Here is a 25,920-nt window from a genome sequence, read left to right on the forward strand (position 1 = left end):
CCCAAAGACGCTTACAGAAGGGGGGGACCTAACTCACCACCACCAGTGTGTAGCACTAGAGCTGGGTTTCGATTCAAATTTCAAGAATCGATTCGATACCGATTTTTAAGTTTCAGAATCGATTTTTTCCGATTTTCTCAGATTCCATCCGATTCGATCCGATTTTGATCCGATTTCCGATTCGATCCGATTTCGATTCGATCCGGGGGTTAATGTTATTAAAAATGAAAAATGTATTTGAACCGTTTCCCTCACTTCATGACTGTGTAGAGAAGCAACATATTAAAACTAGTATTATATCAATATTAAACAGCAAATCTTACAAGTATTGGTAGTTACTGATGGCTGGAAGACTGATGAAAAGGTTAAGGGTCAATCTACCTTCAAGAAAGATAATTCAGGACAATAAATGGAGGACATCATTGAGGTGACTATATCTGCAACAGTGGATTCCTACTGGGACACTAACCAGTGCATTATTATTATGCTTGAAAATAATTAAGAATTCACCCAAAAGCGGTTGCTACCAAAAGCATTTTTATTTTAAAACTGCTCACACTTAATAAACTGAGAAGTACTGAAACTGGAAGTATAAAATGTAAACGTTGAGCATTTTTCTTTAAAGTGCGAACATAAGACCAGAACAATTTTAAACTGTAAAAGCACTGAATGGTGTCTATATGAGCATGTTCAAATCTGTTCTAAAACCACACTCAAGATTTGTTTTCAAGAATATGCAGCACCCTAAGTGTTCAGGGGAATCCCATGAATATTTTCCATGAATATATAAAATATACATTTTTAACTTATAAAATTCGAATTTCTTTTTTTTTTTTTTAATTAAAAGAAAATCGATCTTTGGACGTACGAATCGATAATCGGTCATTAATATGCGAATCGATTAAAAATCGGAAAATCGATTTTTTCAACACAGCTCTATGTAGCACCCACTTGGGTGATGCACGGCAGCCAATCTGCGCCAGAACGCTCACCACACACCAGCTTGAGGTGGAGAGTGAGGGAATTGATGAGTCAGCCAATTGTACAGGAGGATTATTAGGGGGCCAGATCGATTGAGCCTGGTTGGGCGAGGACACAATAGGACACAATAGACTATACTAATTCAGAGTAATAAAGAGGGAATGGCTTTTCTTTTGCTATTGCCCCTTTACAAGTCCCCAATGATGCCTTGGTTATTAGCATCGTTTCTCATATCCAATAACGGCTTTATTCACAGTAATTAAACAATAATTTGGGTTAGGGTTAGGGTTAACCCTAACCCTATATTGGGTTAAATCTTAATTAATGGAGTAGTAAGGGTAAAATAAGGTTATACACAGAATAAGGTTTTAATATGTGTCTAATAATTACTAATAAAGGGCCAGGATGTTACTAATAGGCATATTAATAAGCACCGAGTTAATGGTGAATATGTGTACCTTAATATAAAGTGTGACCAAAACGTTAGACCCTGAATATAAGACCACCCCACTCTTTCAGACGCATTTCCAGGAAAGAAATTATTTAATATTCGGATAAATACGGTACAATGATGATGAAGTAAAAGTCTACTAGTTAAGTTTAAAGATGGAAATAAGTATATTGAGAAGAGGTGAGGCTTTATCAGAGATTATAAAGATACAGAAACGATCAAACGTCCATAAATCCCGTTTCTTGTTTTTCTAGAAGAGTCGAGCAGGCGGATGCAGCCCCCCCTGAACCCAGCTGTGTCTCCATGAAGAGTGACTCTTCTATGCATCATCCTTTTAACTTTAAAGATGGAAAAAAATCGATCAAGAAGAGGTGAGGCTTTATCAGAGATTATAAAGATACAGAAATGATCAAACGTCCATAAATCCCGTTTCTTGTTTTTCTAGAAGAGTCGAGCAGGCGGATGCAGCCCCCCCTGAACCCAGCTGTGTCTCCATGAAGAGTGACTCTTCTATGCATCATCCTTTTAACTTTAAAGATGGAAATGATCTACCTTCTAAGAAAAGGTGAGGTATTAGCATAAAATGATCAAATTAAAAGACATCCCCAAATCCTAACTTCCAGATGGTTCTTGTTTTTCTGGAAGGCGGCTGCCGAAGGCTCACTTCGCTGGACCCAGCTGTTTACCAATGAGGAGTAACATTTCTTTTGGTGGACTGATTAACTTGAAAGATGGACGCCACTCAAGAGAGGAGAGGTAGGGGCTTCAAACAGACAATGAAAACAGACCATTTGGTTATCAGGCTTTACTTTTTAAAAGTCAGTGGAAATACGTGTGCGCTTGTGTTCCACAGAGCACAACAAGAGAGGTCAAAAGTTACCAGTGCACAGCATCAAACAGAGCTGATCAAGGTGTGTAAATGTCCAACAAGACATTTTACTTCAGCTCTACATGAACATTAAATAGCATATCTTGTGGTGCTAATAGTCTCCATGCTTCCCTCTTTATACCAGTGGGACGTGAATCTAGAACAGATGCTTATGATGTCCTCCGTTAGTTAAGAGTTAAGCTCTCCTTGATGTTTTTTCTGTTCCAGAGGGCTGAGGAGAACGCACATGCTTTTCTAGACCAGGAGATGAAGAAGGTTTGGAGTCTTCTCTTCCCAAATTACCCACAAAGCTCAGCTAGTCAGAAGGAGGAGGAGGATGGAAAGAACGTGAAGCAGAGGAGGCGTGCCATAGAGGGAGTAGTAGACATCACAAAGCTCTGCCTGATGGAGATGAACCGGGAGGATCTTGCCGACACTCTTTGGGGCGGTAAGATTCCTAGTTTGAAGACAGAGGAGACGATTATTTTCTTTTGAAAACAGAGGAGAATCTGATGATGAAAACAGACACTGTAATACACCTAGACTCTAATTTTGAAGAGCAGTATAAGACTATTAAATGGTCTGTTCAGAAGTATTACATTATGTGAGTTTTCTTTCTTCACCCTGTGGAGATAGCTTTCCCCTTGGAGGTTAAATGAGCTATGATCCAGATATGTAAGTCATTGTGGGGGGTATCCATTTAAAGGGTTTCATCCAGATGTGTAGGGTTATTGCTGGGCTAAGCGGTTAAAACATTGATCCAGATATTGATCCAGGGTTACTTCGGGGGTATCCGGTTAAGTTGTTTGGGCTAGATGTGTAGAGTTATTGTGAGTGTATCCGGTTTAATGGTTTGGTCCAGATATATAGGGTTATTGTGAGTGCATCTGGTTTAATGGTTTGGTCCAGATATGTAGGGTTATTGTGAGTGTATCCGGTTTAATGGTTTGGTCCAGATATGTGGGGTTATTGTGAGTGTATCCGGTTTAATGGTTTGGTCCAGATATGTAGGGTTATTGTGAGTGTATCTGGTTTAATGGTTTGGTCCAGATATATAGGGTTATTGTGAGTGTATCCGGTTTAATGGTTTGGTCAAGATATGTAGGGTTATTGTGAGTGTATCCGGTTTAATGGTTTGGTCCAGATATGTAGGGTTATTGTGAGTGTATCTGGTTTAATGGTTTGGTCCAGATATGTAGGGTTATTGTGAGTGTATCTGGTTTAATGGTTTGGTCCAGATATGTAGGGTTATTGTGAGTGTAACCGGTTTAATGGTTTGGTCCAGATATGTAGGGTTATTGTGAGTGTATCTGGTTTAATGGTTTGGTCCAGATATGTAGGGTTATTGTGAGTGTATCTGGTTTAATGGTTTGGTCCAGATATGTAGGGTTATTGTGAGTGTAACCGGTTTAATTGTTTGGTCCAGATATGTAGGGTTATTGTGAGTGTATCCGGTTTAATGGTTTGGTCCAGATATGTAGGGTTATTTTAAGTGTATCCGGTTTAATGGTTTGGTCCAGATATGTAGGATTATTGCCGGGGTATTAGCCTAATGGTTTTGTCCAGATATGTAGGGTTAGTGACGTGGACAACACTTTAACTAAGAGAAGTCGAGAAAGCCGAAGTTTGAGAAATAAAGACGTAATTATCACTTGCAAATGAGTGACAACAAAACTTTGTCAGAGGACCTGAGGGGCCTACAATAACACCTTATTATATGCTAATTGACCTTGATAAGTATTGTTCCCGCTTAAGATCCTGTACCTGCAAAATGCAAAATTAGCAGTTTAATAAAGAATTTATTAACCTTAATAAGCATAAAAAATGCTTATTAGGTTTAACAATGACGTAAGTTAGTAAGACTCAATCAATGTTTTTTTAATGCTTTAATTAACAACTAAGAAACTCATAAGACTATTATTAATGTTATTAAGCAATCAATAAATAGTTAACAAGTTTCTTATAAGTGCTTATAAACGTTGTATAATCTCACAATAAACATGTTTATTATGTTCCTATTAACATTTATAGGTCTTATTAACACCAATTAATGTTAATAAGCATATAAAAAGTGTCTTTTTACCTATTAACAAAGGCTTATTACAAGGACCTTAATATAAAGCGTTACCCCATGTTCTTATGAGATGAACTTTTCTATCTAGCATCCCTAGCTTGAGTTAGTGAACATGTGTGACAACACACTTCTTGAGCGAAGTAGCCAGCCACGTATGATCAAAGAGAACCAATGAACCACACATGAGGTGACATCGATTAGCACAGTGACATCACTTCTACTCAGACAATAAGGATACATTCACACAATTGGCCACAATAGCACTGTATGTGATAGTGGGATAAATTGATAAGGCAGGCAGTGTTTGACTTTAACCGTTGCATTAACTAGTAGTTAACTAGAAGGGGTAAACTTGGAGACAGCTAAGTAACTGGGGTTCTTCTCCGGAGCGGCAGAGGGTGTAAATGAGTGACATGCGAATGTCCCTCTGTATTTAGGCCTTAGTTGACAGTGCTTTTCCCACACTTATTTCCTTTATATGGCTAATATAATGGCTTCCTTTAAGCATATGGTAAATACATTCTTTCGGTAGGCAATGTTCTACTGTGTCATTAGTTAGTTTGCCTTAAGATGTAGAACAAATGAAAGGGGCTTCCTTCTCTTTGCGGCCCTCATGAAGCCCTCCCCATCTTTTCCCGTCAGGATGAGGTGAGCCAGGTATAGAGTGGTTCATAGTTTTAGGGATCCACTTGTGCCTAGTTTCCGTGGAGAGGCTCGGCCATGGCAGCTACGTAAGCATAGCGACATCCAGCAGACCCAGTGTGTAGCCTGCTAATAAATTAAATGAAAAAGAAGAATGCGACATCAAACAAAAAGCAACAATGGAGGACCCCAACGGAGGAATACTGAAAACAGGAGTGGCTCAGCGCACTTATTTTGGAAAACTGCCCATCTTTTGGCTATGGAAATGTCAATATAAGCGGACTGACTTTGGCATTTCGCTCCGTTCGGTGGAAACGAGGCATTGGATTCAGCAAAGTAACAAGGTTTATCTTAAGGGCTGTCAGGAGGTGTGATGAGGGCCACGTAGATGTCCCTCAGAATGTGGTCCTTCGATGACTAAGCTATTTCCCACACTGTCTTGTAGGCAAGATAATGCTTATACTTCCTTTAACTCTCGTAAATTTCTCCCATACTCCCATACTATCAGGTTAAAGAATGTAAACATTAAACTGTAGATTAACAACAGAATAAGTCATTGGAAGAGATGCAACACTATTGTAATGTTTCTGGTGCGTATGGCCCAATAAAGAGATGGTGGAATACGTTTGATACCTTTACTGATTTTACGGGCAGGTCATACATACACATATGGCGCGTTTCCACTGCAGGGTGCGGTACGGTTCACAAAGGTGCGGTATGGATTGCGTTTCCACCGCCAAAAGTGGGCGTGACCCGGACTGAGCCGTACTTGTTTTGCCCTCGTCTTCAGTACTCCTCCGTTGGGGTACTGAGACGCCTGAAAGGGTGCCGGAAAATTCGAGCTACACACCCCTTCCGTTGATTGGTCGACAGAACTGTTACTTCCGGGCGACGTGGGGATAAAAACAAGCAAACAGTAGCCTCGAGGTATTATTCTTTACAATGAACATGTCGCGTAAAACGCTTGCTTGGGCGAACAAGGAGGTGGAGACGTTCCTCTGCATTCTTGGAGAGGAAGACGTTGTTTACGTAGCTGCCGCGGCGATCGACATCCGGCCTACCATAAAGGGTACTGTCGGCGGTGGAAACGCGACCTCGGAACTGAGCTGGGCTATACCGCCCCCTCCATACCAGACTGAGGCGAACCGAACCGTACTGCACCCTGCAGTGGAAACGCGGCAATAGACTCCCACTCATACTATCGTAACTGTCCATGATGTCACTGCGCAGAGCGGTTGTTTGAATCAATAAAACTATCTTGTTATATCGGCATAGGAATACATCCACTGATAAACAATTATAGCACCAGCAAGACAAACTAATTAAACCAATTACACCAATAGTAATGATGTGAAAATATTAATATCCAACTTTTTTCCCCTGTCTTTTCTCTTTTAGGAATTGCTGCTGTTGAGTGCCAACATAAACTCAAGGATCATATGATTATGAAGTTTAGGTCTGTGTCTGAGGGAATCGCGAAAGCAGGACAGCAAACAGGTCTGAATGACTTCTACACAAATCTCCACATCACAGAGAGAGGCAGTGGAGAGATCAACAAGGAACATGAGGTTAGACTGATTGAAAAAGCTTCCAGGAAACCAGCCAAGAAGGAGACCCCAATCAGACGTGGCGACATCTTTAAACCTTTACCTGGACAAGATCAACCAATCAGAACAATGATGACAACTGGAGTGGCCGGTATTGGTAAAACTATCTTAACAAACAAGTTCACCCTGGACTGGGCTGAAGAAAAAGCCAACCACAACATGCACTTCATATTTCTCCTCACTTTCAGAGAGTTGAATTTACTTAAAGGGAAAAAGTTTAGCTTGGTGGAACTTCTTCATCACTTCTTTATTGAGACCAAAGAAGCAGGAATCTGCAAATACGACCATTTCCAAGTTGTCTTCATCTTGGATGGTCTGGATGAGTGTCGACTTCCTCTGAACTTCCAGAACAACCAGATCTGTACTGATGTCACAAAGCCGACCTCAGTAGACGAACTGCTGACAAGCCTAATCAGGGGCTACCTGCTTCCCACTGCTCGCATCTGGATAACCACACGCCCTGCGGCAGCCAATCAGATCCCTGCTGAGTGTGTTGACATGGTTACAGAGGTGAGAGGGTTCACCGACCCACAGAAGGAGGAGTACTTTAGGAAGAGATTCAAAGAGGAGACGCAGGCCAACACAATCATCTCCCACATCAAGACATCTAAAAGCCTCTACATCATGTGTCACATCCCAGTCTTCTGTTGGATCAGTGCTACAGTTCTGTTGGACTTCATCGAAACATCCTTGAATGGAGAGAAAATGCCCAATACCATGACTCAGATGTACATCCACTTCCTGCGGGTTCAGTCCATACAGGCGGACAAGAAGTATCATGGGAGAGCTGAAACAGATCGACACTGGAATTCAGAGAGCAGGAAGATCATTCATTCTCTGGGAAAACTGGCTTTTAACCAGCTCAAGAATGGCAACCTGATCTTTTACGATGAAGACCTTGCAGAGTGTGGCATCAATATCAAAGAAGCCTCAGTGTACTCAGGAGTGTTCACCCAGATCTTTAAAGCGGAGTGTGGTCTGTATCAGGAAAAGGTGTTCTGCTTTATCCATCTGAGCATCCAGGAGTTTTTGGCTGCCCTTTATGTCTTTCTCACCTTCATCGACACTGATTTAAATCTGCTCTCAGAAGTACCAACCACCTCTGGGAAAGATAAACTCCTCCTCCTCTACCAGAGTGCTGTGGACAAGGCCTTACAGAGTGAGAACGGACACATGGATTTGTTCCTCCGCTTCCTGCTGGGCCTCTCTCTGGAAACAAATCAGAATCTCATACAAGGTCTACTGGTAAAGCCAGGAAGTAGCTCACTGACCAATGAGGGAATAGTGTCTTACATCAAGAAGAAGCTGGATGGAGATTACTCTCCAGAAAGAAGTATTAATCTGTTGCACTGTCTGAATGAGCTGCACGACCATTCTCTACTGAAGGGGATCCAACCGTACCTGACATCAGGAAGTCTCTCCAGAGTATCTCTCTCCCCTGCTCAGTGGACGACTCTGGTCTACATCATGCTGTCATCAGAAGAGGAGTTGGACGTGTTTGACCTGAAGAAACACTTTGCTTCAGAAGAGGGTCTTCTGAGGCTAATGCCAGTGTTGAAAGCTTCCAAAACATCTCTGTAGGTGTACTAATAATATGTATTACACATACACATAACAAAATATACACATAACAAAATATACATATACATAATAGATTACAAAAACAATAATAAACAAAACATTGAGAGTTTTAATACTTCAAAACAACAATCAATATTCAACGTTTTAAACCCAATACATAATTATCATATAAAGATCTTATTCATTTGTTAGTTTAATAAATAAAACATTGTATCACACATTTAATCACAGTTCCTAACATGTTCCTGTTTATTTTGTATGAAGACTGAATGGCTGTAATCTGTCAGTGGCATGCTGTGAAGCTCTGGCCTCAGTTCTCAGATCCAACTCTAGTCTGAGAGAGCTGGACCTGAGTACCAATGATCTGCAGGATTCAGGAATGAAGCTGCTCTTTGCTGGACTGGGGAGTCCACGCTGTAAACTGGAAACTCTGAGGTCAGTTGTACTCAATGTGCAAACAGTTACACCAAAAGGTTCCTGATCTGAAGACATTGAACACATTTATATCCATCAAAGAGCCGGTGAAACCACTGTTTCAGCTAGAGTTTGATTTTATTGATTTAAAATGCATTTTATTCTGGACTCTTAAAAGATAGTCTGTTCGATTCTACAGTTAGGAATAGCGTCCAAAGCAACAGTGTGCAATTGATAGCAACAGTCTGTTATACAGAAATAATAAACTGTAGAGTGCTGGAATTGCCCAATCAGAATCAAGTATTCAACACAGCCGTGTAACGGTTCGTTAATGGCTGTATAAGATGTGTGTTGCATCACATTCTTACAGTTTGCAAATAATGGTATACAACACACACCTTAAACTATAAGGTGTGTGTTGTATTACCTTCTTATTCTACTTATCATATTGTCAGACAGTAAGGTTGACTCCAGATCACTTTTTAAGGGACACATAATGAAACATTTTCTTCATGAACTATGTGACATCTTACTCTTAATAATTAAAGCTGCAGTGTATTTACATATGTTCGATGATTTGCATGTGTGTGGAAAGACTTGGTTATAATTCTCATAAAACATTTAATAATTTATCGTTTTTTTTTTGAGTGCAGGCTGAATGCCTGTAATCTGTCAAAGGCATGCTGTAAAGCTCTGGCCTCAGTTCTAAGCTCAGACTCCTCCAGTCTGAGACAGCTGGACCTGAGTACCAATGATCTGCAAGATTCAGGAGTGAAGCTGCTCTCTGCTGGACTGGGGAGTCCACACTGTACACTGGAAACTCTCAGGTCAGTTTTAATCAATGTGAAAACAAGGCCAATTTCTACCAGATCCGTCTCGGAAGCGGTACGGAGGCTGCGTTACGTACTGCAATCCACACTAGAAGCAGTCTGGACACGTTCCGGCTGATGGCTCAAGATGTGAATAATTGTAAAAATTATTATGATTAGAGCTGATTCATACAATATTATTCACGAGTTATATTCAACCCTTCATAATACAGTATATATACATAAATATTATAACCCATTAAATACGGTCTGATTTATGTCTTAGCGATTTCATGATTAAGCAACGTCGCGGTCCGCTCGCGACACAAGACTTGCGATTAGAGGCATCGACGCAGCCTTTCATTTATTCTCTAATCATCTCATCATTTTCGATCGATCTACCATGGGTAATTCAAAAGCTCAGTTATCACGTTTCATCTATTTTATTGTGATAGCCAATAGGCTATTGTTTTCAATACTGTACTTCACTTGTTCTTAGAGAATTGAATTGAATAAATGTTAGCCATGGGCTACCTGTAGTTCTAAAGTACCTAGGCTACACAATCACGCCTTTCTTTTTATCCCGGTGTTCAGCGGAAAATGTAATCCCCGTCTGAAATCGCATCCCCTCTCCGCGTTATAGCAGTGTTCATTCATATCATATCGTCACAAGATGAGCAACTTAACACAGAAAGCGATATGTACGATTTCTTCTTCTGACAAAAAGAGGGTTTATAGTTTTGCAGTGTTTATATCATATCATCACAAGATGAGCAACTTGTCACAGAAAGCCATGTTAGATTTTATAGGTGACCCACAACTTAATGGTTCTATCCATTTGTATGGTACGCCGGCACGTCCGACCTGCTCTAGCGAGAATGTGGCCTAATTTCCTGGCTTGCAGCACTTATAGCTTTCAAGTTTCTCATTGGCTAGTCATTATTAATGTTAGATACATTAGGTTCTTTAAGCAAACCAGCTCAAAAACAAACAAGATAACTTTACATTGTATTGCACGTACAGCTAGACCGTGCAATGCATAAATTGGTGAAAATCGACATTAAGATGACCAATGACATACAAATACAAAGAAAATAAATCTCTTTATTTGTTGTTGAGTCGTACGGTCGGCCTCACTGTACCATGGACCGATTAAAGAAAGGACAGCAGACTAAAACATGGCTACCCATTTATTCCTATGAAAACTGCTCTAAAGAGTGGCGAAGTCACGCGAGCCAATTTTGATGACACCTGTCCGCAATAGAGTGGCGAAGTCACGCCCCTCCCAGTAGAGCCGATGGGACCTATGACTTCGAAAAATATGAATGGGTTTCAATGGAGAGATGTATTTATTTTCTGGTCCCAGTCTTTATATGACCCGGATTACACATACGTTGTTTGTGGATTTAAATTATAATTTTCCATGCAAGGAAAACTAAACATTTTCGTGAAGAAGTTTGATAATGTTACAAGCATCTCCGCCCAGCTCTCCGCCCAGCGCTCCTCCGCTGGTTTTCCGTCTGCATTCCACTGCGACCATCCTTGTTGCGTATGCCCTCACACATTGTTGAAATCATATGCTGGATGCTTTAATCTTTCTATGTGGTTTTGGGTTCATGATCGGGCTATGATGAGACCACGTTGGCTATGTAATCGCGGACAACAGGGGACATTTCATAGTGGTTGGTGGAAACTCAGGACATGCAACTCAAAGATTAGGCACTGTCCCGGTAAAACCGGGACGTCTGGTCACCCTAGCTTACCTGAGCAATTAGTGTTATGTGTTAGCATAGTGCAAGTCGCTAGTTCTATCACGGCTGGAAGTGTTGATAAGTTACAAGATTACTCACCGTCCACTTTCATCACTCAATCTATGGTGATCCATGCTCATTCCCACTTCGTGTTTTCTTTGAAAAAATGATAAGAGGTGTCATACAGGACAGTGTTTTTCCACCTCGAGGATCAACAATTCATCAGCCATGTTTCACTCTTTGACTTGACTGAACTCGTATCAATGGGCAGGAAGTGTAAACTCATGAATATTCATGGGCTATGCTACCTGATTATGTTGGACTGTTTTCAAAACGGGTAGGCTTTTAGATTAAAATAAGTAATGCTGTCTGTGAGTCTGTAGCAGTCTGACCTACGTCGTAATTGTTGTAGTATTCAACCATTAGCAAGGTGCCACTGATTAGCTATTGATAGATAGGCTGTATAATATTACCCTGTTAGTGAATTGCATAGGGGTCAATGTGAGCTCATGAATATTCATGAGCAAATGCAAACTGATTGGCTGTAGAAGTGTTCTGAGACACGGTTCGGGGACGGTTCTGTGCCGTGCCACGACCGTAGCCATTGGAATAGCCTACATCAGGGGTCGGCAACCTATGGCACACGTGCCACGGTTGGAAATTCAAGCGCACTGTCCGCTGTCTTCGTGCTGACATAAATTAATGACAGAGCGTGATATTGTGAACAATGGCAACACCCGCTGCAGCTAAAACTAGGCCATTCCAGTGCTGCTGGACACAAGAGTTTGGTTTTGTATTTGTGAAGGACCGTGTTGTGTGCACTTTATGCTGTGAGAATGTTGTGTGCAGAACGTCAAGTGTTTGAAGGCACGAGAAGACCTTCACAGACCAAGCAGACAAAGTAGAGTCAATCAAACGTGCTGTGTCCAGATATGAAAAACAGGCTAGCTCCTTCAAGCTTTTTACCACTGCTAAAGATCACGGGACAGAAGCAAGTTATCGCATTGCGCATTGCATTGCAAAGCATGGGAAGCCGTTTACAGATGGCAAATTTATTAAGGAGGCTTTTCTCAGTTGTTCAGATGCTCTTTTTGAAAGCTTGACAAATAAAGAAACGATCAAGTCACGAATAAAGGACATTCCCACGTCAGCTAGAAGTGTTCAGCGACGTATTGATGAAATGGCTGAAAATGTCAGAGCTCAGTAAACAGCTGGATTAAAAGATGCTGCGGTATTTAGCATTGCACTTGATGAAAGCGTGGATGTGAATGACATCCCGCGTTTAGCAGTCATGGCAAGGTACTGTGATTCAACTGTCAGAGAGGAACTATGCTGCTTGAAGCCAATGCCTGACACTACAAAAGGTGAAGACGTAGCCAAGGCATTAATTCAGCTGTTCAGCACCCAGGCTCTGGAACTCCCTCCCCCCACACATAAAACAGTCAGACACCATTACAACCTTCAAGTCACAACTCAAAACTCACCTGTTCAAACTCGCACACAACGTCTAACTGATCACTGTTTTGATTGTATTGTATGATGACTATATGCTCTGTAAGGTGACCTTGGGTGTCTTGAATGGCGCCTCTAAATTAAATGTATTATTATTATTATTATTATTATTATTAATTGAACATTTTGAAGAACGAAGGATTAACATCAGAAAAGTGTTTACAGTGACCACACACAGCGCCCCCGCTATGGTTGGGAGACACAAGGGCGCTGTCAAAATGATAGAAGAAAAAGTCGGCCACCCCATCATGAAACTCCACTGCATAATCCATCAGGAGAATCTGTGTGCAGAAATGTCAAATTCCGATCTCAATGAAGTTATGGCCACGGTGACTTCTGACACCTGAGAGAGCTGTCCTCCCTGCGCAACATCAACACCGCTGAAATAACCGCGTACATGCGTGTGCTGGAGGCGGAGTTCACAACGCGATTTGTCGATTTTAAAAGGTACGGACCAATGTTCTCTATGTTGATCAAGCCCGACAGCTTGATGGACATGATTTGGATGCTACTCTGATCGACTGGATGGATACAGAGGACATGGAAATGCAGCTGATTGAGCTGAAGAGCTCAACACTGTGGGTGTCCAAGTTTGCAGAGCTCAGAAAACTGTTGGAAGCCACACCAGTAAAAGATCACGGAGCCCACATCCTCACCTGCTGGGCATCTGCATCTGAGAAATTCAGCTGTCTCCGGGGCATTGCACTGGCGCCGCTGCTGAGCAGGTGTTCTCACACATGAAACATGTGCTCAGCCCCACCCGCAGTCGGTTAACAACGGAGCACTCTGAGGCATGTTTGCAACTCAAAGTAGCTAACTAGCCACAGATCACAGAGCTCAGTCAAGCAAAGCAGGGCCAGGGATCACACTGACTGTCTGTTAGGCATCTGATAATTTGATGTTGCCTCAGCCTACACTAGTTTTAGTTTAAATGTGTAGCTGTTTTTCAGTCTTTGAAATTTTGATGTGGCTATTTTGTTATGATTACAGATACTGTTACTGTTGAGAATCAAATTCCAGGTATATTGGAAATATTTTTGTATTTTGTGTCATAATTTATCTTTAAGTTATTGTTGATAAAAGCCAGGGATCACAGCCAGGGGTCTGGTAGGCATCTGATAATTTGATGTTGCCTCAGCCTACACTAGTTTTAGTTTAAATGTGTAGCTGTTTTTCAGTCTTTAAAAAATTTTATGTGGCGATTTTGTTGAGAATAAAATTCCAGGTATATTGGAAAAAAAATTAAATTGTGACATAATTTATCTTTGCGTTATGGCACTCCATGTCACAAAGGTTGCCGACCCCTGGCCTACATCATTCTTTCCCAGACTGGGCCGGGACCCAAATAAATGTATATTAAAAGAAAATAATAATTTCTTTTTCAGAAATACTTTTGCACTATTTTGGCATCTATCTCTACATTTTCAGTTTATACTTTTTTACTTCTTGCTGCTGAAACACCCAAATTTCTCCCATGGTGGATTAATAAAGTTTTATCTTATCTTAACGAAATGATGGATTGACTGTTTGATAACAATAGCTGCCCATAAACACACGCCAACCTGTTCGGCCTGAGCATTTAAAAAAACTTTGAACAAGAAGCAAGTTTTGATAGTGCTGTACTATTTTTTCCATCGGGTCCCGATGGTTTGTAATGAAAAAACACTGGTCTACATTGACTAGTATGGTTTCTATTTTCTTCGGCGAACGTTTTACTGCTGTGAGTCCTGTGACGCTTCCGAGACGGATCTGTGGAAATTGGCCTTTACACCAAAAGGTTCCATATCGGATGACATTTAACATATTTACATCCACAGAAGTTCAAACTCTGTGGATGGAAGTGTGTGTGTGTGTGTTGGGATGAGCCGGTTCCATGTGGCTCGGGTTCCAAATACAACTCAGGCTTCAGACGTAGGTTTAGCCGATAAAGGCATTTATTATGCAGGGTTTGCAATAATATAAGTTGGACTACACCTAGGATCTCCGAGGAACTCTAGTGTAGTGCAGGCTCGAGTCTTTCCTTGTCGTCACTCGTCTCTTCCCCTTGTCTGCTCCCGAGTGTCTTTTAAAGTGTCTTCCTGGCTGTCCAGCCAGGTGTCTCCCATCTCGCTGATTGGGGTTCGACGGGTGCTCTCCATCGTCAGCTGGTGGATGACGGTAGTATATGCCTTCCAGGGTGAAACCTCGGGTCTGTCCGGGCCGAGGTTTAAGGGGCGGGACGCCACACTCCTCCACCGCTTGATTAGGCCCCCGGTAGTAGGGGAACCCGCGCAGGCAGGTATCGCGTCGGGACCAGGCGTCAGCGTTGGCCCTGCCCGGCCGGTGGTCCACCTTAAAACGGAAGTTCTGGAGGGCCAGGAACCATCGTGTCACCCGGGCGTTGGTGTGTTTGATGCTGGCCATCCATTTCAGGGGTGCGTGTTCGGTGACCAGGGTGAACTCCCTCCCTAGAAGATAATATTTTAGTTAATCAAGACACCATTTAATGGCCAGGGCCACTTTTTTCTACTGTCGAATAATTCCTTTCGTTCAGCAGTAATTTCCTGCTGATGTATGTGATGGGATGCTTCTCTCCTGCCCGGACCTGGGACAGGAGTCCCCCCAGTCCCACCTCCGATGCGTCCGTATGCACTATAAAGGGTGAAGCAAAATCGGGGGTTATGAGTAGTGGTTCCGAACACAGGGCTCCCCGGAGTGTCTTAAAGGCCTGATTGGCCGCCTCGGACCAGGTGACCCGATCTGGTAGAGCCTTCCGGGTCAGGTCATTCAATGGGCTGGCCATTGTGGCAAACCCGGGTATGAACCGTTGGTATTATCTGACCAGTCCTAAGAAGGACTTCACCTGTTTCTTGGTGTGGCCAGTCCCGGATAGCGGTGAACTTGCTCACCTGCGGTCGGACGGTCCCCCGTCCTACCTGGTACCCTAGGTACGCAGTCTCCTACAGGCCCAGCCAACATTTGGCTGGGTTGGTTTTGGCTGGGTTGGTGTTGAGACCCGCCTTTCGTAGTTCCCCCAACACCGCCCTCAGCTGCCGGACGTGGAGATCCCAGCTGGGACTGTAGATGATGATGTAATCTATGTATGCTGCTGCATAGGCCTGGTGAGGCCTCAAGATCTGGTCCTTAATAAGTTGGAAGGTGGCTGGTGCGCCATGTACTCCAAAGGGAAGGACTTTATACTGGTATAGCCCCCCTGGAGTTGAGAATGCCGTTTTCTCCCGGGCAGCCCGGGTCAACGGTACCTGCCAGTACCCCTTGGTTAAGTCCAAGTTCGAGAGATACCGAGCAGGTCCCGAGCGTTCAATTAGTTCGTCTACCCTGGGCATGGGCTAGGCGTCGAACTCGGATTCCTCGTTCAGCCTCCTGAATTCATTACAGAAGCGGTGGGACCCATCGGGCCTAAGGACGAGTACCACCGGGCTGGACCAGGCACTGTGCGACTCCTCGATGACCCTGAGTTGTAACATCCGGCGTACTTTGTTTTGGATGGCCTCCGGGATCCTGTAGGGAGGAACCCTTACCTTTACGCCTGGTGCCGTCTGGATATCGTGATGGGTGATCGTGGTCCTCCCCGGAAGTTCGGAAAAGACATCTCGGTGCTGCATGATGATCTCGTTGATATCTTGTTTCTGGGCCGGGCTGAGGTCCTCCCCCACCGGAACCTCCGGGATCTCGCGCTGGGCCGTTAGTGCTAGGGGAGCAGGGTTAGGGGGTTCCTCTCCCCCTCTCCACTGCTTCAAAATGTTAATACTGTACATTTGGGTAGGCTTTCGCCTCCCTGGTTGTCGGACCCGATAGTTTGCTTACCCTACACGTTCAACGACGACCTCGTAGGGCCCCTGCCATTTGGCCAAGAACTTACATTCGGCCGTTAGGACCAGGTCCAAGACCAGGTCCCCCGGTTGGAAGATTCGCAGCTGGGCTCCCCTGTTGTACACCCTCGCCTGGGCCTGCTGTGCTTGCCGGAGGTGTTCTCTGACGATGGGCCACACCTAGGCCATGCGATTCCTCACCTGTTCCACGTGGTCAAGGGTGGTGCGGTGGGGGGACGGCTGACTCTCCCATGCCTCCTTGGCTAAGTCGAAGATGCTATGGGGCCTTCGGCCGTACAGTAGTTCAAATGTTGAGAACCCGGTGGATGCTTGGGGTACCTCGCAAACGGCAAATAAAACATGAGGTAGCAGTTGGTCCCAATTTTTACCATCTATGCCCATGGCCTTTTTCTGCATTTGCTTTAGGGTTTTATTAAAGCGTTCTACCAGGCCATCGGTCTGTGTGTGGTAGACGGAGGTCCGGAGTTGTTTTACCTGTAATAGTCTTAGCAGCTCCTTCATTACTTTGGACATAAAACACAAGCCCTGATCGGTTAAAACTAGGGGTGTGAAGATACACTCAGCTCACGAGACGAGACGAGACACGATATTGGGTTCACGAGAACGAGACGAGACGAGATTTTAAGAAAACTACAATGACAAAATATATGACTGGACCAACAGACTTTTATTTAACCAAGTCGCGCATGCATTTTTAAATGTTTCATTATAACTCTGTACATGCATGAAATTGAAACTAAAACTAAAATTTATAAAAGTTAAATTAAAATAAATTAAATTAAATAATTCTCTTTTTTTCAAGTGCAAACAATATTATGTGCAAAACCAAATCAAAGTACCCAAAATGTACTTTGATTAAATGTATTCGTTTTCGCGGTTATTCAGCCTCTTCTTCTCCTCGGGAAAAACACGACCGCATTGCATTGTGGTATACGGGAGTAACATGTAGGCTACATCGTGTGTACACTCAAATTTTGGGTATTTTAAGTGCACTATATAGTGCATGAAATTAACCACTGAGAATTCGAACACCACTACAAAATGGTGAACACCCTATATAGTACACTATATCCGTGATAGGGAACGATTTCGAACACAGCTTATGGCTGCTTCCGATGTTTCCCCTGCTTCCCCTCCTTCTCCTCCTCTTCTTTTCCTTCTCCTTCTTTAGGTTCTGGCAGGCTAGATGTAGCAAAGGCGCATTACTGCCCCCACAGGCGACAAATAGAAGTTTGGATAAATCACAAATCTTGCGAGACCGATTTTTAACGCGACGGGTAACATCGTCGAGTTTAATCTCGCGAGATCTCGTACCACGAGATCTCGTCACACCCCTAGTTGAAACCTCTTTCGCTATGCCTAATCGGCTGAATAGCAACATTAATTCCCGGGCGATTGTTTTCGCGGTGGCTGCGCGAAGGGGCAGAGCCTCGGGATATCGGGTAGCGTAGTCCACGATAACCAGGATATATCTATGTCCCCGGCTAGTTTTAGGTAGGGGTCCCACAATGATGGGCTTCTATGATGGGCATGGGGATAAGTGGATTTCTAACGGTGTTCCTAGGTGCTACCCTCTGGCACTCGGGACAGCCCTGACAGTAACGTTCTACATCCCTCTTTATCCCCGGCCAATAAAATCTCATGAGGACACATGTACACATGTCACCTCCATGGGTGACCCTTCCCTTCCCCCCGCCAGGTCGGGGCGGAGGAGGGTGACCACGATGCCGGTGTCCAATATGGCCTGTGTCTTTATTCATAACCCTCGCAGGTGCGGTTGGGCTCCCGGATGCTTCCTGTGCCCAACATGCGCCAGCATGCAGGGTCAGTCTGTCCCCTTTTCCGCGTAGGCCGAGGGCATAGATACGTCCCGGACTCTCGAACAATGGCGGGCTTATGTGCCCGGGCTGGCCGCACTCATAACACCGTCTCCACTCGTGATTCTCTGGGATCACGGTCGGTGGGTCGGATAGAGGTGTCGGGGACCCGGTCGTGGCTCCCCGTCGGTCTCGGTAGGCTTCGGTGACTCGTGGAGTGAACTTGATGCTGGCGTTCAGCTATTGGGCCACCTGCCAGTTCTCTAGATGTCTTACCAGGTCCTCCACTGTATTTGGATGGTGGTGGGCCAATATCCTCCGGATAGTGTTGTCGATGATAACCTGGTCTATAAAAGCCACCGTTTCACCAGCCGTCCATGCTGCGCGATTTCTGTCCTTACCGCACCCCGGACGTCGAATCGCCAATCATGGAAGCGCTGGGCACGGGCCGCTAGGTTATGTCCATAGTAGGCTAGGATCGCCTGTTTGAGGGCGGGATACTGCTGGGCGGTTTCTGCCGAGAGGTCTTGGCGCGCCTGCTGGGCTGGTCCGGTGAGAAACTGTGTCACATTATGGGCCCACTGCTCTTCTGGCCAGCTCTCCCTCCGGGCGGTTCGCTCGAAACCCTCCAGATACGCCTCCACGTCGTCATCGGGTCCAAGCTTGGTGAGTCGGCTGTTCGGGGTAGCGGTCGGGACTTCGCGGACGACGTGCTGGGTGAGCCGTAGGACGGCTTCACGGAGCAATGCAATACTCTCCATATTTTCCTGCTGTAGAGCCGTGGCCTGCACCTGTTGTTGATGCTAGACGGTGGCAGCTGTGGTCCCGTCCGGATTCTGCATTTTGGATATCTGGGTACTCTACCAAGGGGTTGCAGTGAGATCTTCAGGTGCCTGCATTCTCCACCATATGTGATGAGCCGGTTCCATGTGGCTCGGGTTCCAAATACAACTCAGGCTTCAGACGTAGGTTTAGCCGATAAAGGCATTTATTATGCAGGGTTTACAATCATATACGTTGGACTACACCTAGGATCTCCGAGGAACTCTAGTGTAGTGCTGGCTCGAGTCTTTCCTTGTCGTCACTCGTCTCTCCCCCTTGTCTGCTCCCGAGTGTCTTTTAAAGTGTCTTCCTGGCTGTCCAGCCAGGTGTCTCCCATCTCGCTGATTGGGGTTCGACGGGTGCTCTCCGTCGCCGGCTGGTGGATGACGGTAGTATATGCCGTCCAGGGTGAAACCTCGGGTCCGTCCGGGCCGAGGTTTAATGGGCGAACGCAACAGTGTGTGTTTGTGTGTGTGTGTGTAGGTTGTCTGGCTGCCTGGTCACACAGAAAGGCTGTGCTTCTCTGGCCTCGGCTCTGAACTCCAACCCCTCCCATCTGAGAGTGCTGGACCTGAGCTATAATCACCCTGGAGGCTTAGGAGCTGCGCTGCTCTCTGCTGGACTGGAGGATCCAGGCTGGAGACTGGAAACTCTCAGGTATGGAGAAGACAGCTCACCACTCAGGGACAATGTTTCTTACAAGGATTCAACCAGCTGCTAGATGAAGTGGTTTGAAAACGCAACTCATGTTGTGTAGAAAGTGATGAGACAGCAGATGAAGGTGAATATTTCAACATGCTGTTTTAATTTGTTTCCCCCCCAGTTTGGAGCACGGTGGATTGTTGAGGCTGGAACCAGCTCTGAAGAAGTGTAAGTGTCTTGTTTAGTTTGATTCATCACCACAAAATAACTATCACACTAACTACTAAGATGGAAAGTCTATACTCACTGAAGGAGGTGACGTCCGTTAATTTGTTCATTCAGATGCTACTAGTAATCCAGATGATGGCTGACATCCTGTATCTTTATCAAACTGTCTGTTGATGAATCCTCCACCAACTATTGATACAACAGTTGCCGTGTTGTGTGTAACATTAGTATACTACCCCTAACCATATGAATAATATGCAGGTTTAGATTATGAGTTAGACTTTGTCATTTTTTGGTATTATGGGATATCCTGATCTTTCTTGGTATTTATTATCATTATATGTAGAATTACATACAAAATGTCTTCATTCAAAAGGGGAGTTTAAATTTTCTCAATTGAGGGATGATTTAGGTTTTGTTGAAGGATAAAAGGAAGTTTTAGTCTTAAAATCATTTGCCCTTGTAAACCTGTTGTTCTATTAGTCGGTTAGTTGTTAATTAAATTCAGCTGAAAGAGAGCAACAACACTCCCGTCAGTAGCTTGAAGCTTTCTGACGCTTCTCTTCAGAGGGGAGTCCTTATACCATGTTATCACACAGATCCTGTCATGTTTCTTATGATCCTTCAGACACTGGTAAGCATGTTTCCAAACATGTAGCATGTTCTTTGGTCATTTCAAACACCAATAGGTCAACGGTTAAATTAGGTGATTCAAACAAAATACAAGCACAAATTTGAATGAGTAAAAAACCATAAAATCAAACATTTCCCCACATTGTGAGACTATTAACTTTGTTAATAACAAATTAATTAACGTATCAATCGTATCAAATTTAAAATAATAATACATATTACTGCAACAATACACAATAATACAGCGAATCAACTAAAAACGCGACTAAAAACTGAATAATTAAGCACCTCTCACTATTTTAATATTGAAATGTTAATTTTTTTCTTAAACAATCTTTATTGATTTACTAATACAATCTTTATTCAATCAATAATTATGTCTTTATTGAAATACTAAACTTCTTCAAATGAATAATGTCTTTATTAAAAAATAAACATCTTTATTTAATTAATAATAATGTCTTTATCAAAATAGGTTAATAATGTCTTTGTTCAATTGATAATCATTTCTTTATAATTGTTTTGTGTGACATCATTTATTAAATTCATAATATTGTCGCAACCCTGACTTTACTCGTCAGGTTGCTTAGATTAACTTTTATTTGTTGTTTACGTAAGGGATAATAACCGAGAGGCAGGGCAAAAAACAGTTTGATATGCCCGGATCATGGACGGCTTACTGCCCTAGACGAGGTCGAGGGTGGTAACCTTCCACGAGCCGGGCATATCAAACTGTTATTGCCCTGCCTTGAGGGGATTATCCTGTTTATTCTACTTCTTGCTTGCCAACATCATAAAACAATTCAAATACTTTAAGAATTATGCTTTTTCTTATTCATATTGCATGCTTATTCATAGGGTCTATAGCATATGACCACGTTGTCTGATTACATTTTTTAACATAACATAGTTTAATTAATTTTTCACAATTTACCAGCTCTCGTTTTGAAGAATAATCACCGCGCCATTCGTTTAAATGGGAATCGCGACGGTCTATACTTTCAATATAAAGTGTACATATTAACAATTTGAAATTCGTCCCAGCCTTCATACCACAGATACTCTAGGGTCTATAGCATATAACCACGTTGTTTGGTTACAGTTTAATACATTTTTCACAATTTAAGAGCTCTCGTTTTGAAGACTGTACAGACAATTTGACTGGGACTACAGGTGTCCATATATCAGGGATTATTGGACACCCTGCAGCCAAACAGAATCAAGTATTCCCAAAAATACAAGCAGCGTATTGATCTACTATTTGATGACGCTGTGCTCAGTCAGCAGCAAATAAAACCGACAAGTCAGGGGGCGACCTGACTTGTCAGGTTGCCCGATATTTTAAATCATTAACTTGAAACTAGGGATGGGCGTGAGGAATCGATTACTCGAGTACTCCTCGTTACAAATGAACTCGGTTGGTGGACAGGCAAAGTCGAGTTTGCATATACACACATGAACAAAGTTTTCTGAAGCAAATGTCAATTTTCTGTCGGCGCCACTAACGCATGACGTGGGCACAAAGAAAATGAAATTCATACATTTCCATGGCGCGTTCCGTAGCGTGTGCAGGCACGCCAGAATTCAAAAAGTTAAGAGATGGCGGTTAAAGCAAACCGCAGCGAAGAATTGAAATACTTTAAAGAAATAGGAGATCATAAGGTGAAATGTAGAATATGCCAAGCGAAATCGAGCTACCAGAAAGTACTATGCGGCAACATATGCTCCTGAAACACAACGGTGAGTTCGGGAAAGCAGACCCGCAGCAACGGTGAAAGTGAAAGTGTGTTGGCTATTTTCACCGCCGCAAGACGCAGCTGTAATCCCGGGCGTGTAGAGAAGATCACAACGCTGAGTATTTCCATAGTCCATTTGCTGCCGTTTTATTTGCAGCTTTAAATTATTTGCAATGGTTAGGCTACTTGTTTCGTTTTTTTTTAAACTGTTAGGCTACAGGCCTTGGTTCGACGTGATTTAAATTGTGAGACGCATATTTATTTTTGTAAGGAAAATGTGTTTTGAACGGTAAATAACAAAAATAAATAATGAATACTCTGATAACTCTGACTGTTTTGATGGAGAATAAGCATTACATGTTTGGTTGGTAATATTGCCGTTCATCATCAGGCCTATTCCTGCTGCAGATGCGTTGCATTCTAAAAATAGATTTGATTTAACGAGTACTCGATTGATCCTCGAGGAATTCCTTCGATCACTCGAGTTTGGAATTTACCACTCGTGCCCATCCCTACTTGAAACCATGAACGACATTTCTCGATGTCATCAAACTATATATTCTTATGTTTTTGTGAGAGATCCCTAGCGGAAGAAATTTCATATCATAAATTTAATAACATGTCTTGCTCGAAATTAAACTAAAATCGATAAAAACATACTATATAATACAATACTTCTGTTTTCGTTGAAGATGTGCTCACCGAGAATTCGTTTACTCGAGTTTGCACCTCTAAACCCTACGTACTAATGCACATCACTTACACATTATCTTCAATGACTCAAATTGTTTTAACTACCTAATCAGTGTGTTTAGCAGCCTAATCATGTCTTATTCTCCTGTCAGATGCCTGTGAACTCACACTGGACCCGAACACAGCCTTCAGAGAACTCTCTCTGTCTGAGGACAACAGAAAGGTGACGGAGGTTAGAGCGGAGCAGTCGTATCCTGATCACCCAGAAAGATTTGACGGTTTTTTTCAGGTGTTGTGTAGGGAAGGTCTGACTGGCCGCAGTTACTGGGAGGTAGAGTGGGAAGGAGGTGTTTCTATAGGAGTGACATACAGAGACATCACAAGGACCGGAGGGGGCCAAGAAAGCTTTCTTGGAGGGAACAACAAGTCCTGGAGTCTTTATTGTGATGAGAATGGTCTTCACACTGCCCGGCACGACGGTAGACAAACAGACATAAGTTTCCCCCCCCCTCCCTCTAACAGAGTAGGAGTGTATATGGACCGGCCTGCTGGCACTCTGTCCTTCTACAGAGTGTCCCTAAACACACTGAGACACATCCACACCTTCCAGTCCACCTTCACCGAGGAGGACCTCCTGCCTGGGTTTGGGTTATGGAGGTATGGTGCTTCAGTGTCTCTGTGTCGGTTGTAGATACACACACACACACACACACACACACACACACACACACACACACACACACACACACACACACACACACACACACTGCATTTGTTAGCAAGACACTGAGACCCCTTTAGTTATCTTTATTACACGGCTCTTCTTAATGCTGTAGAATGCTCCGTTCACTGACATGGGCCTTCCCAACGTTCGGCGGTTAATTATTTTTCGATAATTGACCGTTGCTAACAGTGTTTGTAATAACGCAGTTTAAAAGAAAGGCGTTAGGTAATGCCGTTATTTTTTCAGTAACGGAGTAATCTAACTAATTACTGTTTCCGTCGTTACAACGCGGTTACCGTAACTGTACGTTAAATGTGGTGCGTTACTAGTATGAATTGATTGAATAATCTGCGTAATTCGAACGCAGGTTAACAACGAGATAAGCGATTATGATTGGTTAAGGCAGAGTCATGTTTCATGGTAGCCAATCGGAGCCAGTGTTTTTACACACAAGCCAGGACACGCGCGCCATACACACACGCAAACGCCCACACCAAACAGATTCGATGAAGCAGCAGAAATGGCGTGTCCGGAGCAATCCGATGAAAGGTTGGCATTTTCTGTAGTATTCGGCAGATGGTCCACAGCCTTTGCAACCAAGCAAATTGAAATGCAGGCCCCATCCACACTAACCCTGGTAAATGTAACAACGCACATCCGCAATGAAAATGATCTCCGTCTACACTATGGTTTTCGGAATGTTTTGCATCCACGTTCCACACTGAAATTATTTTGATAAACAGTTGTTGTCATGGTTACGTAACTCCACCCGCCACTCTCTTTAGATTACAGGTGCGCGATCAGCTGATGTTTACAGTTGATCAGCTGGTTAATCATTTTCGCCACTCCAAGTACGGTTTGAGCTGTCGTCTTTCTGGTTTTTTACCATTAATGAAGAACATTAGTACAGCGCTCGTCTCCGGCGTTGGAGCAACGAATGTGTTCGAGCCAATATGTTGCTAGGTTTCTGGAGATAAATTAGTACATTGTACAGAGAGATCATCATTTTCATTTCACCTGCCATTTTTTGGTTTGACGTCTCGGCCTCGAGCGCAAGCTTGTGGCAGTGTCATGGAAGCCGAACATCATCGTTTCTGAAAGCCTCTGTCTACCCTCTCCACACTACAACGCGAACCCAGCGCTTTCACATTTATCCACCTCAGCGATCGTTTTCGAAAAAGCATCGTTTTCAGTGTCGACGTAAGGGCTAAACGGATAAATATTTATGCGTTTGCCCGGGTTAGTGTGGACGGGGCCTCAGTTTGAAGCATATCAGGGCCTTGAATGGGCAGTTCAACCATTTAACACATTAAGGCCAAGTGAAAACTGCTCAGAAAAATCCAAATTCTTTGACATATAGCAACTTTCTTTTTTTTACAGTAACGCAAATAGTTACTTTCCCTGGTAACTAGTTACTTTTATTATAGAGTAATTCAGTTACTAACTCAGTTACTTTTTAGAACAAGTAGTGAGTAACTATAACTAATTACATTTTTAAAGTAACGTTCCCAACACTGGATTCACCTCTTTCGTATCACTCCGCAAGTAGTCCGGTAACTTATCAACCCCAGCCTATTTGGTTGCTAAGTGACGTCAACATCTTTGGCAAACTATTTCTCTGCTGATCAAAACTACGAATGGTAAAAATAAATTGTAAAAAGACACTGTGTGAAGTTAAACCTCTCCGCTTCGGGTTGGGGTCCGGTTCACCCTGTCAGTGCTGCTATTCATTATCCCTTACATAGCAGTCGTTCCCAAACTTTCACCATTCACATCCTAGCGACTATCCCCAGAATCACGCACTGCTCACTAACATGTTTTTGTTTTTAATTCTGGTGCATGAACAAATAGTGAACATGCTTATACTCTCATTTATATATATATATATTAGGGTTGTCAAAATTAGCGCGTTGACGCAATCTTATTTGAACGTGATTCATAAAATTTGACGCATTAACGAACATTCTCTTTTTATAAATGTTTTCACTCAGCCCATTCAGTCTTCTTCTTTTAACTGTCCCCCTAATTCTAAGTTCCACTTAAATGCAACCTTGTTTTGTATTTCATTATTTCTTTGTTGCATTTTATATATTTTGGAAAGT

The 25,920-nt window shown here is 43.2% G+C and overlaps 1 protein-coding gene across 1 annotated transcript; it reads left to right on the plus strand.

Annotated features, from left to right (window-relative positions):
* Positions 1-1,858: 1,858 nt before the first annotated feature.
* LOC115531002 (protein NLRC3-like) lies at positions 1,859-24,311 on the plus strand. The gene is made up of 10 exons (XM_030339939.1): positions 1,859-1,997; positions 2,078-2,188; positions 2,286-2,343; positions 2,529-2,748; positions 6,415-8,200; positions 8,469-8,639; positions 9,272-9,445; positions 19,646-19,819; positions 19,986-20,032; positions 23,247-24,311. The coding sequence occupies exons 1-10, from the start codon at positions 1,927-1,929 to the stop codon at positions 23,783-23,785; spliced, it is 3,351 nt and encodes a 1,116-aa protein (XP_030195799.1). The 5' UTR covers positions 1,859-1,926; the 3' UTR covers positions 23,786-24,311.
* The last annotated feature ends 1,609 nt before the right edge of the window (positions 24,312-25,920 follow it).

This window comes from Gadus morhua, chromosome 18 (genome assembly GCF_902167405.1).
Source record: "Gadus morhua chromosome 18, gadMor3.0, whole genome shotgun sequence".
NCBI lineage: Eukaryota > Metazoa > Chordata > Actinopteri > Gadiformes > Gadidae > Gadus > Gadus morhua.